The sequence below is a fragment of the Cotesia glomerata genome, linkage group LG4 (assembly GCF_020080835.1).
Source record: "Cotesia glomerata isolate CgM1 linkage group LG4, MPM_Cglom_v2.3, whole genome shotgun sequence".
Classification (NCBI taxonomy): domain Eukaryota; kingdom Metazoa; phylum Arthropoda; class Insecta; order Hymenoptera; family Braconidae; genus Cotesia; species Cotesia glomerata.
Genome location: NC_058161.1, coordinates 13984920 through 14003446, shown reverse-complemented (window position 1 = coordinate 14003446; position 18527 = coordinate 13984920). Strand labels below are relative to the sequence as shown.

Here is an 18527-nt window from a genome sequence, read left to right as displayed (position 1 = left end):
ATTTTGTAACGCTGTAACTAAAAATATTATTTTATTATTTTTTTTAACTAGAGGGAAAACTTTTATCTTTTATGGATTAAAGAAATACAAATAACAAAATTTTTATTTTTTAATACAAGTATTATATTTCTTCTTCTTTCCATTATCACAATTATCACAGTTGTGGTTAATAAACTATTTAATAGTTTTTTATAATACTTTTTTTTCACCATAATATTAAATACTTATAAAAAATTAGCGAAACCTAAAAATTATTCATCTAAACTGATAATGATTGAAATAGTATATTACACACCTAGGGAAGTAAAGTAAGAAATGTCTCAGATCACATGTAATTGTTGGCCGAGGCGAAGCCGAGGTCAACAAACATGTGATCTGAGGCTTTCTTATTTACTTCCCGAGGAGTGTATACTATTTTTTTGTCCGACGAAGGCGGAAAGCGGCAACTTAGTTTAGCGCAGCGGGACGAAAGTTGCCACTTTCCGCCCGGAGGGCAAAAAAATAAATTTTATTTTTAAAACTAAAACTGGTTTCGATATAAAATTACAAACTATAAAATGCTCTTATAAATGCGTTCAAGTGTCTGTTGTTTAAATACTCAACAATATCTAATACCAGTTCAAACGGTAACGGTACAGCTTTTCTAAGTGATGAAATTTTCTTCAAATTTTCAACAAGTCTTAATCTTTCCTTAGCATCTTTTATTCTGATTTTAATTGAATTTTGATAGGTCCAATAGAAGGAAAGACTCGAGCTATTAGTACTCTACTAGAAAACGTTATTCACGGCAACCGGTAAATTCTCTTCTTGCGCCAAAAATTTTAATTTTTTATCGTTAAAAACTTGCATTAAAAAATCATAAATTTTCATTTTATTATCGCCGAATCCAATAAAACGTTTCTGGAATTCTTTTTCAATGAAATTTCTCCGGAAGTCATCAACAATCTTCTTGAAATATTCGTCGCTGGCAATTAATTCATTCATCAATTTAACTTGTTGTTCTGGAACAGGTGATCTGAATACACTCCTAAAGACCAGATCTTTTAAAACAATAGCTATAAATTGTTTTTACTCGCTTCTGATTTGTTCTAGATAAAAAAAGTCGCTCAAGTTCTGAATTGGTATCTATTAAATGCTCAGACGTTTCATCTATAGGAATCGTGGCGTAGTATAAAACTCTAGATAAAGACATAGAAGTATAATAAAGCAAAGCATACTCCAGTTGTGAACAACTTCTGTGAGCTAATAGGTTGGGCAAAAATGTTGCTGGGTCATTGTTTATCAGTGCATAGATGTCAGCCCCCCAATTCGATAGCTCAGAAATAAAACGTGAGCTAACTCTACTACTCCTGAATTGTTTAAGATATCGAAATTTTCCATATTCTTTAGGATGGAATGGATAATGAGTGACTGGTACATCATCATTATCGCGGTGTTTTCCCGAGTAAAAATGAAATTATTATTTTTTACGGAAAAATAATAAATTTCGTTCGACCGCCGCACCACCGCTGCACCACCGCCGCACCATACCGCCGCACCACCGCTGCACGACCGCCGTTTGGCGGACTATTACGTCGCACGCTAAAAATTTACTCCCCCTAGCATCGCCGCACTACCGCTGCACCACCGCCGCACCAATGCTAAATCATATCTACAATTTCACAAAAAATGGTATCATAATTGATTTATCACGCAATAATTAATTAATAAATAAGGCGACTAGAAATCTTTATGTAAGGCCTATTGATCAACCTCCTTTTAATCGAATGCCTAATATTAAAAAAAAAATTTTTTTTAAATCAGGCCAAAGCACCGCGAAATTATTGATTTTTTTAGTCGTATTGTTGATGTAGATTTTTAATTTCGTCCTCGGGTTGCACAGAAGCGGTACGCCTAATGAAATACTCTGAAAGAATTTTAAAAATTGAACTGTGATGGGATTCGAACCTGGATCGTCTGCATGGAAGTCTCGAACATTGCCAACTGCACTGCAAGCCATACTTAACTTAAAAAATTTAGTTAAGCTATTTGAATGATCAACGAATATATTATTTCAATGTATATACCATCAAACAGTGGTATGGTGCGGCGGTGGTGCAGCGGTGGTGCGGCGGTCGAACGAAATTTATTATTTTTTCGTAAAAATTAATAATTTTATTTTTACCCGGGCGCGTCACAGCTGTGGTGCGGCGGTGGTGCGGCGAATAGAAATTTATTTACTTGTCACGGCGCTGGTGCGGCGGTAGTGCGGCGAATAGATAAATTCTTTACTTGTCACGGCGGTGGTGCGGCGGTGATACGGCACTTGTAAAATAACCAAAATTTTCACGGCTGTAGTGCAGCGGTGGTGCGGCGCTTAAAAAGCCGTGCAGCGGTGTTGCGGCGGTGGTGCGGCGGAATTCTGTTTTTACTCGGGTTATCAACTTATCCATCAATCCAGGATCTTCAACATTTGACATAATGTGTAAAATGTATGATTCACACTCGTTTTCAACAGCGTACATCAGCAATGTTTTATTTTTAAGACTTATAATGTCTAAGTTGACTTTTTTGAGAAGACAAATTATTGAGGGTTCATAATAATTAACAGCATATGCAGCTAGTGGCATTTTTTCACCAAAATCGGGACACCATTTTCTGTATTTGACGTGCTTTGAAAAAATTTCTATCAAAAATATAAAGTTCTAGTTATTAATAATTATAACATCCATAAAATATTTTTTTAAATCTAGTTTTCATCGGACGATCACATTTTGAGATCTCAAAAAACTTTATATTTTTTATTATTTTAATGAAAAAAGAATACACATGAATTTAGTAAATTATCGGGCTATTGTTTCTGAGAGATGCATCGCCTGAGAGTTTTACGATATAGAGAAGTTTCATTTTAATCAATTGTTTCCTGAGAGATTTTCAAATGAAGGATTTTTTAAATTGATTTGTTTTCATTGTAGAGTTTTATACTGACAATTTTTTAAAATAAAGATTTCTGCTGAGGGATTATAAAATGTAGAGAAATTCTCTGCAGAGATGCTCCCCACCCTTTAACATCAATTATGAGCTTAAAAATTTTTTAAATTACTTTTTTAATGAAATTATGGGCTCAAAATTTAATATAATTAATTTTTGCCATTAATTTTGGGATCAAATACTAAAAATTAATTTTTTGCTAAACTTTTTGGCTCAAAAATTGAAAAAATTAATTTTTAACGTCAATTATGAGCTTAAAAATTTTTTTAATTAATTTTTTAATGAAATTCTGGGCTCAAAAATTAAAATAATTAAGTCTTAACATTAATTTTGGGATCGAAGACTAAAAATTAATTTTTTGCTAAAATTTTTGGCTCAAAAATTGAAAAAATTAATTTTTAACTTTAGTTTTGGGATCAAATATTGAAAAATAATTTTTAACATTAATTATGGGCTCAAAAATTAAAAAAATTAATTTTTTATTAAAATTTACTCTATTTAATTATTTAAAATAATATTTTTTTACTTTCAATTATAAAAAAATAAAAATTACTCAAAATCTTTTTTAAAGAATTTTTAATAAATTAAATTTTTAAGAAAAATTTAATATTAAATTAAAAAAAAAAAAATTAATTAATTTAAATTTAATATTAAATCAATTAATTTAAATTTAATATTAAATTTTTAAGAAAAATTTAATATTAAAATTTTTAAATAAATTAATTAATTTAAATTTAATATTAAATTAATTAATTTAAATTTAATATTAAATCAATTAATTTAAATTTAATATTAAATTTTTAAGAAAAATTTAATATTAAAATTTTTAAATAAATTAATTAATTTAAATTTAATATAAAAAAATATAAAAATAATAAAATTTTAAGGTGAAATAATAAATTAATAAAATTAATAATAACAAATAAAATAAATTCTTACTTGACTCAAGTGTTTAATAATTAACGCATGCGCAGAAGGTGAAAAATGCGTAAAAACTGGTGGGAGCACTGCTGTCATCTGTAATCTGGATCTGTCATCGGTGAGGGTGCTTAAAAACAAAATAAAAGGTAATTAATATTAATTCATAATAATGACAATGACAATGTCATCTTTGGCAATAAAAATAATAAATAATTAGACACTTACTTTTGGTGCTTGCGAGTTGGGTCGTGAAATTCGCTAAAAACATTGAGGTTAGATTTTAATTATACGTGACCTGCACTAGGATGGCATACATGGGGCACAACTACGGTGCTACGGACCAGCGGACGGTCCCCGACGTCGGGTTCAGCCCCACGGAGCTATACAGCCTCACGGAGAACATCACCACCAACATCTACGCGATTAACGCCAGCTGGAAGTCCATGGAGCGCGCTGCCAAGCACATCGGGACCAACAGAGACACCCGGGAGCTTCGCGATCAAGTGTGAGTTATTTTTAGATTTTTATGTTATAAATATGAAAATTTATTTGGCAGATAATTTATAATTTTAAGAATTTTTTTACAAATAAATTATTAAAAAAAATCAACAAGTAGAATTTAAAAAAAATTAAATTTTTTGACATTCAAGTTAACAATTTTTTTATTTTATTTTACAAAAAATTATTTTTAAAAAATTACATTTTTTATTTTTTTCAATTTTTAGATATCAATTTTTTTTCTTATTTTTTTTGCAATAGTTTATTTATTATAAAATTTTTTAAATTATTAAATATGTGCTCCATTAATTTTCATACAATTTTTCATAAATTCGATGATTTTTATTGGCTATCATTGAAAATTTTTTTTAGTAAAAAAATATTTTTTAAAAACTGCACTTAAAACTTTTCAAATTTTTTTGAATAAAAAAATTATTTAAATTTTTTAAGGTCAGATAATTTTATTTTCATTAAATTCAATGATTTTCATTAGTTGTCATTAACAATTTTTTTTTTTTTTTTTTTAAGAAAAATTTTCTTGGACGTTGACAATTTTTCTGAGAATTGTTTAAATTTGCTGATTGATTTTTGAAAATATATTTTTTTATTTTACCTCTAAAAAATCCTCGATTTTTTTTTTGTGTTGGCAAGTTCTGAGAAAATTTATTTATTAAGAAAATTTTTATTGTAAAATTTCTGCATTAAGTTTGTCTTGAAAAATTTCGAGAGTAATTCTTAGATAATTAATGTATTAATGATTTCTGAGAAAATTTATTTACAGATAAATTTAATAAAAATATTCCTGGATTTAGTTTCTTAAATAATTATTTGCAGTAATATTTTCTTAATAAATCTTCTGTATTTACACTTTTTTTAAAGATAATATGTATTTATTAATTTCTTTAAAGACTTTCTGTATTAAGTTTTTCTTGAAGAATTTTTGCATTAATTTTATTCTATAAATTTTCTACATTGATATTTTGCAAGAAAATTTCCGTATTAGATTTTCGTATTGATTTTCTAAGAAAATTTCTGTATTTAATTTTTGTCTAGTTATTTTCTCAGAAATTTTCTGTAAAGATATTTTCTTAGAAAATATCTGTATTAAATTTCTGCAATGATATTTTCTTTGAAAATATCTGTATTAATTTTCTATAATGATATTTTCACAGAAAATATCTGTATTAAATTTCTGTAGTGATATTTTTTTAGAAAATATCTGTATTAATTTTTTGTAATGATATTTTCTCAGATAATATCTGTATTAATTAACTGTAATTATATTTTCTCAGAAAATATCTGTAATGATATTTCCTCAGAAAATATCTGTATTAAATTTCTGTAATGATATTTTCTTAACAAATATCTGTATTAATTATCTGTAATGATATTTTTTTAGAAAATATCTGTATTAAATATCTGTACTGATATTTCCTCAGAAAATATCTGTATTAATGTTCTGTACTGATGTTTCGTCAGAAAATATCTGTAATGATATTTCCTCAGAAAATATCTGTATTAAATTTCTGTAATGATATTTTCTTAAAAAATATATGTAATGAAATTCCCTCAGAAAATATCTGTATTGATTTTCTGTAGTGAAATTTCCTCAGAAAATATCTGTATTTATTTTCTGTAATGATAATTCCTCAGAAAATAACTTCATTAATTTTCTATAATGATATTTTCTCAAAAGGTATCTGTATTAAATTTCTGTAATCATATTTTCTCCGAAAATGTCTACATTACTTCTTTCTCAGAAAATTCATCTACCTCAATTGATCTAATTACTAATAACCACACCCCCTCCCCTTCTCTAATTTAGCCAAGTAACCCAAAAGGCAACAAACAACGTAGTAACTCAAACAAGCCGTGACATAGCCCGAATAGCAGTTCTGATGAAGCGCGGTGACAAGGAACAAAAGTTACAAATAGAAAAGCTTACCACTGACTTCAAAGACGCCCTCAGAAGATACTCCGACATGCAACAGGTAATTTAAAAAACTCCCACTAATTAATAATTACTCCCTAAAATTAATTAATTTATTTATTTTCAGTCAGTGCTACAAAAAATGAAGCGACACGTTTTACAAGACGTCGACTTCGATAACTACCGCTTCGAGAGCGACGAAGACGAGGACGAGCAGATAGCCTTCGCAAAACAAGATCAACTTCGCCGGAACGAGCAAAGGTTAGTTAATTATTAATTTAATTAATTGATATTATTAAAATTAATTTAATAAATTTATTTTAATTTTTTAGAGCCCTGGAATTTGAACAGGGAATTTTGCTGGAACGTGAAGACTTGATTCAGAAACTAGAGGGTGATATTTTGGACGTTAATCAGATTATGCGTGAACTTGGTGCTTTAGTTAATCAACAAGGAGGTTCAATTGGTATTTATTTACAATGAAACTTACAAATTTTCACTAAAAATTCATTATTTAACTCGTTTTTTCATTAAAAATAAAAAAAAATTTTTAATAGTTCCTTTAAATTCTGTAAGATGGCGTTGCGCGCGGCGGAAAAGAAAATAGGTCACACTCCCGCCAAAATTCAAATTCAAAAATTTTTTTTATTTAAAATTCACCTAAAAAAATTATTTAAGCATTCTTTCTTTATTTTATTACTTATTTTTAATAATTTTACAGAAAAAAAATTTTAAAAAATTCATTATTTAACCCGTTTTTTCATTAAAAACATAAAAAAATTAAAAATAGTTCCTTTAGTCTCTGTAAGATGGCGTCTCGCGCGGCGGAAAAGGTAATACGTCACACTCGCGCCAAAATTCAAATTCAAAAAAATTTTTTTTATTTAAAATTCACTTAAAAAAATTATTTAAACATTCTTTCTTGGTTTTTTTAATTAATTTTAATAAATTTAAAGAAAAAAATTTATTTTTTCAATAAAATTAATAAAAAAAATTTTTTTTTTCAGATACAATTGAAAATAGCATAGAGAACGTCCACGGAAATGTTGGTCTAGGTGCTCAGGAGCTTTCCCGAGCGAGTAGTTATCAAAATAAGTACCGTAAAAAAGTATTCTTTGTTTTACTCTTAGCAATAATTGTCGTAATTATTTTAATAGTAATCCTAGTCACAAAATATAGTTAGCAAAAATTTTTCCCACTCTAAAAAAAAAATTATTTTATACAATTTAAATATTTATAATCTCTCATAATAATTATAAATTGCATCAATAATTTTTTAAAAGACTAATAATTAATTATAAAGCCTGTATTGTAAATTTTATTTGATTACTTTGTACAGAGACCTTTCACGTCATTCCAAATAATTTTTTTTTTAATTTACATTTTGTACATATTTATAAATAATCACTATCATTAAAAAAAAATGTATCCAAAGTCATTTGTTAATAAAAATATGTATTAATAAATTTTAGAATTTATTTTTCAAAATAATCCACCTTAAATTTATTTATGTACATGATAAATATTTTTTTATAAAATTGATTATATAAATAAAAATAATAAATTAATTTTTATATTGCTTCCGCGATTTTATTCTCGATTGAAGCGTGGCAAGAAGTCCGGCAAGTACATCGTGATTTGGTAATTTTTTAGCGAATAATAATCGCTTTACCGAGTCGTCGTAGGTCATCAGCGCCACCATATTCTGAAGAAGGAAACCTTGGCAATATTCCAGTAATTGGTTCGCGTTGTACACCTGGAAAATTATTGACATTAAAAAAAAAAAAAAAAAAAAAAAAAACTCAAGCCGGGAATCGAACCCTGTTCCGTCTGAATATAATATAGTGACTGTAAAATTGATGCTACTGTCGATGAAATCGTTTTTTTTTTACCTTGGCGTGGATATACATGGAGACTACATTATCCAGGTCGACTATAGAAGAGCACTGGGCCTCGCAGTACCTTAAAAGCCCGTCAAGCTGGAAGAAGTTAGCCGCTGCCATGAGTTCCAAGACGTCACTCTGGTTGACTTGCAAACTCGCGCAGCCTCCGTGGTAAAGAAATTCCATTACCATCTGTCAGTAATTTTAAAATAAATACAAAATTATACAAATCTAATTTATGATAAGTATTGACCTTATGATAAGAAATGACTTCGTATCTTGTGAACTATTGACATTTTTCATGATATAAGTTCATCCTGATGATACACTCATCGAGACCTTTCATTTGAGTACCCACATTAATTTTTCATATATTTCATATATTTATATATATCATATATATGTATATATGAAAAATATATCAAAAATGCATGTGGGTACTCAAATAAAAGGTCTCGATGAGTGTGTCATCAAGATGAGCTTATATCTTTAAAAAGGGCAATAATTAAGAAATGACCTTGTATCTTGTGAACTATTGACATTTTTAAAGATATAAGCTCATCCTGATGTTATACTTATCAAGACCTTTCATTTTAGTACCCACATCAATTTTTCATATATTTTATATATTTATATATATTATATATTTGTATATATGAAAAATATATCAAAAATGTATGTGGGTATTCAAATGAAAGCTCTTGATGAGTGTAACATCAAAATGAGCTTATATCTTAGAAAACGTCAATATTTATGAAAATACAGTGCATTTTAACAAAAGTAGGAATTATAAGACTTGCCTGGAAAATATGATATCTTATATCATTAATCTGCACAATAGGAGGGTTCCCTTCACAAAGTTTAGAACTGAGCATATTTCTGAACCTAGGCGAGGAGGTAATGAGCACAATTTTATGCCCGTAAAAAACGCGGCCCTCTACCCGGAACTGAACATCACTAAGTTCAGGATTATTCACAAACTTGGGATCTATCCTAGACCCGGTCGGTACAGTCGTATCCCTGATCTTCTTTATCGGCTCCCAGCCGTAGCAGTTGCAAAAAATATCCGCTAGGAGGAGCGTAGTTCCCTCCTTCTGAAAAAATCATCCTTAAATCCAAAATTCACTCAAAAAAACAAAAAAACTTACCTTATTGTACCGAAAAATATTGAACAACAATGGCAGACACTCCTGGACAAATTGGGAGGAGTAGTCATCTGGGCAGACCTGGAGGAAGTCCTGGAGGAGCTGATCAATGACGGTATCTATCCTCATCTCATGGGCAGTAGCTAAACTGGCCATCCAGCAGTGCAGAGTCCAAGTGACACCTAGCCCTCTTAACTCCATGGTGATCTCCAGGTGGTTGCTCTCCGCACTGTGGTACATCGCCTCCTGGAGGGCCTTGCTCTGGACTTTATTAAACACCGGGTCCTTGGTCTTGGTCAGGGGCTCAGTGCTGCCCTCTGCGAGGATTTCCTCTAAACTTAGGACCTCCTTGTCCTTCCTGGAGAAGTTCAGTGGGTGGGACAGCAGCTGGTGGAGACACGCCCTCTGGCCGTGGGCGGTGGCAACACAGATGGCGCTGTAGCAGCCGCGCTGAGCCGCACCGGAGTAACTGAACCCGTCTTTGACAATAGTCGATAAAAAAGGCTGCGCGCCATGAGCCAGTAACAGCGCGACCATTTCATGGCACCCTGTAGCCGTAGCCGCCTGAAGGGGTGTGACAGTACACTTGTCCTCTCCCACTCTGGCCCCACCCTCGACCTTAGCGCCCCTTTCCAATAAAATCCTGGCGATTTGACAGTGGCCTAACAAAGAAACGAAGGTCAGCGCCGTCCAGTGCTGAGTTTCCGCGTTACTCTGGCTCTTAGGGGTGGATTTAAGGGGTGTGGCTCCGGGGGTGGGGCTTTCGATGTTAGGATCCGCCCCCGCGTCCAATAGGGTAGTCACAGCGGCTTCGTTATTGGCTATACAGGCGAGCATAAGAGCCGTAAGGCCAGAATCGTTGACTGTGTTGATTTTAGTGGGGGGTAGGAGGGGCAAAGCCTGGCTGACCAAATCCCTACGGCCACTGGTCAGCATTTTAAAAGCCATGTCCAATGTCAGGCGTTTAACAAACTCATCGTCGGCCCTACGGCAGCTGACTTCTTCAAAACAAAGCGGCCTTACGGGACAGTCAACGCCCGGGAGGAGGAGCCTGGCTGCTTGGTTGACGTCATCGTGGTCGACCACGCCTCCATGGCGGTACTCCGAGTGAGCCGCTGAGACTCTCAGCCACTCAACAAGAGGGGGCAGGACTACATACGCCCTCTCGTAAGCTAGTTCCTGGATTCCCGCGCTTTTATCTCCGTGCTCTAATTGGGAACAGCGCATGTAGTAGAAGAGGGCGTTGAGGGCCCTAGAGGTCAAAGGGGTGGGGCACTTTCCGGCGTGGGTCAGCTTGGAGATGAGCTCTAGAAGCTCTGAAAGCGACCCTACGCAGGTGGTGAGCAAGGAGGGCTCAATGTTTCCTAGATCTCGGCTTCCTTTGGAGGTGGAGGAGTTGAGGCTGCTGACTGAGGCCCATCGGGGCATGGCTAGGGCCCCAGAAGCCGTACGGCCGGCGTTTAGATGGGCGTAAGGCTGGAGCAGGCCCCAGAGGTCGCCGTTGTTGGCGATTGCGTGCTCCAGCATGGTGGCTGTTAAAGTCACTGCGTCTGGAGGGAGACACTGGAGGAGGATCTCCTCTAGGAGGTTCTCCATCCCTGCGGCTAGGTAGATAGCCGCGTACTCGTGGACCATCTTGCCGAGCCGCACGTCTGACATCCACCTGAGGAACCTCCCGACTGGAAGAGTCAGGCCTGAGCGCGAAGATTTTGATTGGCGCAGCTGGTCTCCGGAAACTGCAAACATGGCGGCGGCTCTGAAGCAGGCTTTGATGCAGGAGTCCGCTAGGGCAGGGCAGAGGACGATCTTAAGGGCGCTGGCGACCTCATGCTTGCTGCAGAGCCCTAGAGGGCGGGCCAGGCGCTGGATTTCGCGGGCCACGCGGACTAGGGCCCGCTGGAGGAGGTAGGACAGCCTGGGGATGGTGTCCATGGAGACTAGGTCCATGTGCTCTCGTGCGCGGCCGGTCTGGAGGACTCGGAGGACGTCGTGGTGGCTCCAGGGGAGGCTCTGGAGCTCGACTAGGCGGTTGTGCGAGTCGACCCAGACGAACTCGTCCGCGCTGGTCACGTTGGTGTTGATCGTCTCCAGGCTGGAGTGCCGCATCAGCCGCCGGACTGCTGGCTCGGAGCTTTCTGATCCGCTGAGAGATGAGTAGGTTGAAGTTGAAGTGTGGGACCGCATCGTCAGCTGCTGGATGGCGAGTTTTATGTCCTCCAGGCCGGAACCGTTCCACGGAACCTGCAACTGGAACTAGGGTTAGGGAGTGAAGGTGGAAAAAGAGAGTTACTTACCTTCGCTGGTGTGGCTCGGTGTCTGTTGCGGCTTGGGCCACGGTTTCGCCGCTGGGTCACTGACGCTGAGAATCTGTCGTCTTCGGGAACTGAGTTTAGTTGCTCTCGCGCTCGGTAGGGCGAGCTGCTGCTGTGACCGCCGGTGTCTGACATACTTGCGTGGCCAGAGGAACGGTTCTCGTCGGAGGAACTGTTCTCCGTGCATTCTGGGCGACGTAAGTGCAAGCTGTGGTGGTGGTGCGGGTGGTCTGACTCGAGGCGAGCCGATTCGGGGCTGTCCTTGCCGTACGGAGGGCAGTAGACATCCTTCGCGCCACTCGGTCTGGAAATTAGATTTTCAAAGAGTTTTAGTCGTCTGAGCATAGTCATGTGAGTGCTTAAATTACTTAGAATATCGTAGAGAAGTTAAAAATGCAAAAAAAATTTTTCAAAATTTGGATTTTTGAAATTCAAATTTCTCGAGGTTCTAATTGTCAAAACATATTGATGCGATTACTTAAATTACTTAGAATATCATAGAGAACTTAAAAATGCAAAAAAAGTTTTTTTGAAAATTTTGTTGAAATTTAGATTTTTGAACTTTAAATTTCTCGAGGTTCTAATTGTCAAAACACATTGACGCGAGTACTTAAATCACTTAGGATGTCAAAAGGAACTCAAAAATGCAAAAAAATTTTTTTTAAAAATTTTGAATTTCAAATTTCTCAAATTTCTAGCGGTCAAAACACATTGATGCGAATACTTAAATCACTCAAAACATCACAAAGACCCCAAAAATACAAAAAAAATTTTTCCAAAATTTCAACTTCAACTTCAAAGTTCTCAAACTTCCATCCATCAAAACACATCAATGCGAGTACTTAAATCACTCAAAACATCACAAAGACCCCAAAAATACAAAAAAAATTTTTTCCAAAATTTCAACTTCAACTTCAAAGTTCTCAAACTTCCATCCATCAAAACACATCAATGCGAGTACTTAAATCACTCAACCCCCCCCCCCCCCCAACGAACTCAAAACCACAAGAATAATTTTTCAAAATTCCGCCCACTAAAAAATTACCCACGAAGCCGCCACTGCTGCACAAAACTCCAGTCAGCCTTGAACCCAGTAGTATCCCCCGGCAAAGACCAGTAATCTTCAATCCTAGTTTCGTCCTCTTCAATCTTCAAAACATCTTCCCTACTAGGACTGACATGTACCACAATTTCCTCCTGTGAATTTTCCCCGCAATGAATCACAATTTTATTGGGATCCTGATCGGGTTTCGGCGGCGCGGGTCTGCTCGGCGTGAATTTACCATAGTCACCGTCCATAATCCTTCCTCCGACTAGCGAGGGACTACTATTAGTACTAGTCAGTCCGAGATCAAGCAGTTTGGTGGTGTCCTCAAGCGTGGACATGGTCCCGTAGTCATCCACCATGGTAGCTTCCTGCCACTCCTTGGAAGGCGCCCGGCTGACAAAGGGCATGGCCCGCCTGAGGATGAAATTGGTGCTGTCCATTGGCCGGAAGACCTTGGAGATTTCCGCTGTTGGTGATGAACAGTAGTCAGACCTGGGACTGGACCCTGGACTGGATAATTCTCGGCAGAGTTCACATTTGCAGTTCAGTTGACAGTTGTCTTTTTTTAGGATGTCAAACATGATTGATGATTTTTTGATTTGTTGATTGATAATTGATAATTTGTTAATTTGTTGATTGATGATTTGTTGATTGCTGATTGATGATTGATGATTAGTGATTGATGATTTTTTTAGGATTGATGATTGATGACTTTTTTAGGATTGATGTTGATGATTGGTAATTGATGATTGATAATTGATGATTTTTTTAGGATTGATGATCTTACGATGATTGATGATTGATGATTGGTAATTGATAATTGATGATTTTTTTTAGGATTGATGATTGATCACTTTTTTAGGATTGTGATTGATGATTTTTTGAGGATTGATGATTGATGACTTTTTTAGAATTGATGATTGATGATTAATAATTTTGTGATGATTGATGATTGATGATTGATGATTGGTGATTGGTGATTTTTTTTTAGGATTGATGATTGATGACTTTTAGGATTGATGATTTTTTTTAGGATTGATGATTAATCATTAATAATTTTGTAATGATTGATGATTGATGATTTTATGATGATGATTGATGATCTTACGATGATTGATGATTAATGATTGGTGATTGATGATTTTAAGATTGATGATTGATGATTTTATGATGATTGATGATTGATGATTGATAATTGATAATTTTATGATAATAAATGATTAATGATTGAAAACATGATATAAAGATTAAATAGCTCCACTCCGATGATGCGACTTATCAGTCTGATGGTAACACATGTGACTGAAGCAACACTGCGTGTCGGTGGTTTCCGCTGTACCAGGTGAAACGATTTCCTCCGGAAAAGTGGGGGCAGGAAATGGTTACCACTGTTCTTTGATACACTTATACACACGTGACATGTGTGTAGGATACTTTACTCTACTCTATTCTCGATTCTAGATTGTTGTTTTATGAGTGTCATTATCTTTTGTCATATCATCATAACAGTTTTATCATAAATAAAATTACTCCTCCCTTATCCGTTTGTTCTTGCGTGGGAATTTTAGAAATTTTTTCTTTTTAAAGGGCGGGAAAATTTGGGTACTATGAATTTTCATTGGAAAATTTTGTGAATTTATTAGGTCAAAATAATTAAAAAATTCACGGCCGAGAAATTAGGAAAATTTCATGGAAATTTTAAAGAAAATTTGTCATATAAAGTTTAGAAAAAAATTGGAAATTTTAGGTCTGGAAAATCATGGAAAATTTAGTAATTAAAAATGAAAGAAAATAAGTTTGGAAAATTAAGAATTTCAAGGCCGGAAAATTAGGAAAATTTAATTTAGTGAAAATTTATGACCTACGGAGAATATTTTATGAAAATTAGAAAATTTTGAAAAAATCGGAAAATTAATAAGAAAATTTATGAAATATAATAAGTAAAATTATAAAGTTAAAGTCTTGTAAAATAGAAAAAAAAATAAGTTTTGGGAAATTGAGGAAAATTCATAAATTTTAAGGCTGGAAAATTTATAGAAAATTGGGAATATTTAATTTTGTGAAAATTTATGACTTTTTCGCGAAATTTAAAAAAACTAAACATTTAGAGAAAATTGAAAATTTTTAGAAAATTCAGAAAAATTCAAAAATTTTAAGGATGGAAAATTAATAGAAAATTTGGAAAATTTAATTTTGTAAAAATTTATGACTCAATTTTTTGTAAAAATTGAAAAAAGGCATAGAATTTCAGGAAAATGGAAAATTTTGGGAAAATTGTGGAAAAATCGGAATATTACCAAAAAAAATTTTTTTTTAATTACTAAATTATTTTTGTAAAAAAAATTTTAAAATTTCTAAATTGAAAAAAAAAATTGAGATTATAATTAAAAAAAATATTCATAAAATCCAGTATTAAATTCCAGACATCAAAACAACAGTAACACTATTAACCTTGCTTATAATCTTTCCAGATAGAAGATATACCTTCTCTCTAGCATGACGGATTTTTCTTTCAGGCTCACAATTTAGTAATGTAACACAAACATATAATAGCTTTCTTGATGTATAATAAATCATATATTACCCACATAAACATATCATGTATAAAATCCCCAGAGCATTAATAGAAGAAAGTCCATGAGAATCTTCAGTAGCATAATCGTGGGAGTTTAGAAAAAAAGCCTAAGTTTTAATTGTAATTTTTACTTTTTATTTTAATTATTTTTACCTGCGAGGTTTCGGCCGTAGAATTTCGTGGCCAGGCTCAGGCTGGCTCTGAATTTTTTGGGGCGACAGCCGAGAGTTTATCAACTCGGGGTGTCCATACGCCTCCATATTCTGTAACAATAATTAATTGATTAATTTAATTAATTTAATTAATTTAATGTGTGATTTTTAATTTTAAATTAAAGAGACTTAAGATGAAAGTCGGAGAACAATAAGTGGAAAGTTATTGCACTTTCACGGGCTAAGACTACAATCTTAACAAAACTTCTGGAAGGTCATTATCATCGTCATTAACTAAGACATTAATTGTCGTGAGTAATTAGTGTGATATGAAAAAAAACTCGTGCTTTCTATCAATTGTCTTTAATTTATTTTATTTATTCATTTATTTATTTATTTATTTATTATAAATTAAATTACTAAATAGCTTTTTTTAATTTATTAAATAATCAATTTTAATATTTTATTTTGTTAATGTTAATTTATATTTTTATAATTAATTTAAATTAATGTTAATAAAATAAAAAAAAAGTTAAAAAAAAAATAAAAATTGAGGTTTGATTCCGCGGCCGGGATTCGAACCCTGTTTTGTTTGGTTAAGAGTTAAGGGAGCCTATAATTAAGCTTTTTAAAAGCTATTGAAGAGGTAGCGTTAAATTTGATCATTTTTTGGGTGTTTTATTTGATCTGAAGGTTTTTTAAGGTGACAAAAATGAATTTTTAGTGAATTTTTATGGTTTAAAAAGTTATGAAAGGAATTTTAGGGGAAAATTGAAGTTTTTTGGGGAAATTTAGGAACCTAGAGCCTAATTTAGATGATTAAAGGTCAAAAAAGTGATTTATGTGGTAAAGAAGATAATTTGACCTAATTTAAGGTCAAAAAGGTGATTTTTGGGAAAAATAAGACAATTTAAAGATAAATTTACCTGATTTCAGGTTAAAAGGGTGATTTTTGGGAAAAATAGTCGACCTTAATGGATTATTAGGGCTTAATTAGCCTGATTTAAGGTCATAAGGTTGATTTTTATGAGTAGTAAGTCAACCTGAAGCCTAATTTACCTGATTTAAGGTTAAAAAGTAGATTTTTATAAGAAATAAGTCAATTTAAGTCAACCTGAAGCATACTTTGTCTAATTTAAGGTTGAAAAATGAATTTTTGATGTAATTAGTCAACCTGCAGCCTAATTTACCTAATTAAAGGTTAAAAAAGTGATTTTTATGACAAATGAGATGATTTAAAGCCAAATTTACCTTATTTTAGGTCGAAAATTGAAATTTTAATATTAATAATTAATCTGAAAGGTTAATCGTAGTCAAATTTATCTTATTTTAGGTCTTAAAGTTGATTTTTATCAGAAATAAGATAACCTGCAGCCTAATTTGCTTGCTTTGAGATTAAAAAATCAATTTTAAATGAAGAAAAGTCGACCTGCAACCTAATTTACTCGATTTTAGGTAAAGATTAAATTTTCTGACTTAATTTAATCAATTTGCAGCCTTATTTTAAATAAAAAATAGTTAACCTTCTTTCCAAGAACAACCTAATTTACCTAGGACTTAATTTTGATTATTTTTCACCTGAATTTACACTAAAAGACTAATTTTTTTAAAATAAAACCTAATTTTTTACTTAATTTAGGTCAGAAAATTTTTCTAAAAAATATCTTACCAAACTTCACCTGATTTTCTCATTTTTCCCTGATTTTTAATCCAACACCTGATTCTCCAAATTTACACCTGAGAAAATTTAACTTTATAAGAAGATTCTTTCCAGGTTTTTCAGGCCGCAAAATTTAGGTTCAGGTTTCACCTGAATTTTTCAGGTGCTCAGGTAAATTTTTCCCAATTTAAATATTTAAAACTTGATTAAAATTCTTAAAAAATTATATCAGTAAAATTCAGGTTCAGGTTAAAACAATTTACCTGCACCTGAAAAATTTACCTGTTCAGGTAAATTTTACAAAATTAAATTTTTCTAAAAATTGAACTAGAAAATTCAGGTTAAAAATTTACTTGGACCTGAAAAATTCACCTGTTCAGGTAAATTAAAAAAAATTAAAATTTTTTTTAAATTGGATAAGAAAATTCAGGTTCAGGTAAAAATTTTCCCTGAAAATTTTCCTAAAGCAATCTCAATTAATATAAATAAAAAATATAAAAATTCATAATATGTTATGATTATTCTAAAAAAAAAAAAATCAACCAACCCAACTTAATCTCCGTAAACAGTTAAGAGTTAAGACGTTGAGGTACACAACCGCGGTAACTGCATTCCTCGGACAAAATCCCATCTCCCTTTACACGGACCAGGTACATCTACACTCCACACACAAAAGACTTTCACTCCGTCCCCCGATCTACGATTCGACTATCCACGCTTCTAAATACTATTTCAATTTCCACCACAATAATAACAACAATAACAATAATAAAATCTAAAAAAAAATTATTAAAAAATTTTCCTTAATTCAGGTAAAAACTCCCTGGCCCATTAACGGGACAAATTTAAAAAATTCACGAGCTGCAGTCGAATTTTCGCGAGCTGAATAATTTAGGTCGATGACCCGACCTTTAAATTAAAATTTTAAATCTTAATAAAATTAATAAAAAATATTAAATAAAAATTTTTAACTCACCTGAGACACTTGCTAGTAAATATTATGATTGTTGTTGTTTTTATTGGGTTGTATAAGTCCCAAATTGAACATTTTATAAATTATTTTGACACTGACACTTTTAAAGTATTGTTTTTTGTTTTAATATTCCGAGGATTTAACCCGAGGACCCGAGGATCGATATGGGATCGATGGGCAATAGGGCCGCTACAGCATCTCTGGATCAGTACCATATACATATATATGTAAATGCGGTAATAATGATAATAGTGATGCCGAGAATGAGAATGGTTAATGGTAATAGTGACTAGTGACGGAGAAGATGTGGATGTGGATGGTAATAACTGTTTAAGAGAAAGGCGCCTGCTTGGTGCTGACATCTGTTGGAAGGTTGGGGAGATTTAGAGACACGATGGGTAAGAGGAAATTTTTTTATCATTATAGGGAATATTTGTAGAGGCTTTGAGGGGAAGGGGAA

General features: G+C 33.0%; 2 protein-coding genes across 5 annotated transcripts; one reads left to right on the top strand and one right to left on the bottom strand.

Annotated features, from left to right (window-relative positions):
- Positions 1–3938: 3938 nt before the first annotated feature.
- On the top strand, positions 3939–7624 carry LOC123263661 (syntaxin-12). The gene is made up of 6 exons (XM_044726577.1): positions 3939–4037; positions 4196–4396; positions 6215–6380; positions 6447–6580; positions 6652–6785; positions 7327–7624. Exons 2-6 carry the CDS (start codon positions 4197–4199, stop codon positions 7500–7502), a joined length of 810 nt encoding a protein of 269 aa, XP_044582512.1. The 5' UTR covers positions 3939–4037; position 4196; the 3' UTR covers positions 7503–7624.
- Positions 7625–7812: 188 nt separating this feature from the next.
- On the bottom strand, positions 7813–18395 carry LOC123263648 (ankyrin repeat and BTB/POZ domain-containing protein 2). Of its 4 annotated transcripts, XM_044726546.1 has the most exons (7): positions 18071–18395; positions 15436–15545; positions 11642–11963; positions 9351–11594; positions 9003–9296; positions 8212–8394; positions 7815–8075 (listed from the first exon to the last, which is right to left on the bottom strand). In XM_044726546.1, the coding sequence occupies exons 2-7, from the start codon at positions 15540–15542 to the stop codon at positions 7884–7886; spliced, it is 3342 nt and encodes a 1113-aa protein (XP_044582481.1). In that variant the 5' UTR covers positions 15543–15545; positions 18071–18395; the 3' UTR covers positions 7815–7883. The 4 variants fall into 4 exon arrangements, with proteins under 4 accessions (XP_044582479.1, XP_044582480.1, XP_044582478.1 ...); XM_044726544.1 differs by lacking the exons at positions 15436–15545; positions 18071–18395 and adding an exon at positions 12705–13378 and having other exon boundaries at positions 7813–8075; positions 9003–9293; XM_044726545.1 differs by lacking the exons at positions 15436–15545; positions 18071–18395 and adding an exon at positions 12705–13378 and having other exon boundaries at positions 7813–8075; positions 9351–11588.
- Positions 18396–18527: the final 132 nt, after the last annotated feature.

Coding starts and splice junctions, on each gene's coding strand:
- LOC123263661 (XM_044726577.1), top strand. CDS start 4,197: ATGGCATACATGGGGCACAACTACGGTGCTACGGACCAGCGGACGGTC. Junction 6,581..6,651: donor CTTCGCCGGAACGAGCAAAG/GTTAGTTAATTA, acceptor TTAATTTTTTAG/AGCCCTGGAATTTGAACAGG. Junction 6,786..7,326: donor TCAACAAGGAGGTTCAATTG/GTATTTATTTAC, acceptor TTTTTTTTTCAG/ATACAATTGAAAATAGCATA.
- LOC123263648 (XM_044726543.1), bottom strand. CDS start 13,288: ATGTTTGACATCCTAAAAAAAGACAACTGTCAACTGAACTGCAAATGT. Junction 9,297..9,350: donor ATATTTTTCGGTACAATAAG/GTAAGTTTTTTT, acceptor TGATTTTTTCAG/AAGGAGGGAACTACGCTCCT. Junction 8,076..8,211: donor CCATGTATATCCACGCCAAG/GTAAAAAAAAAA, acceptor ATAATTTTCCAG/GTGTACAACGCGAACCAATT.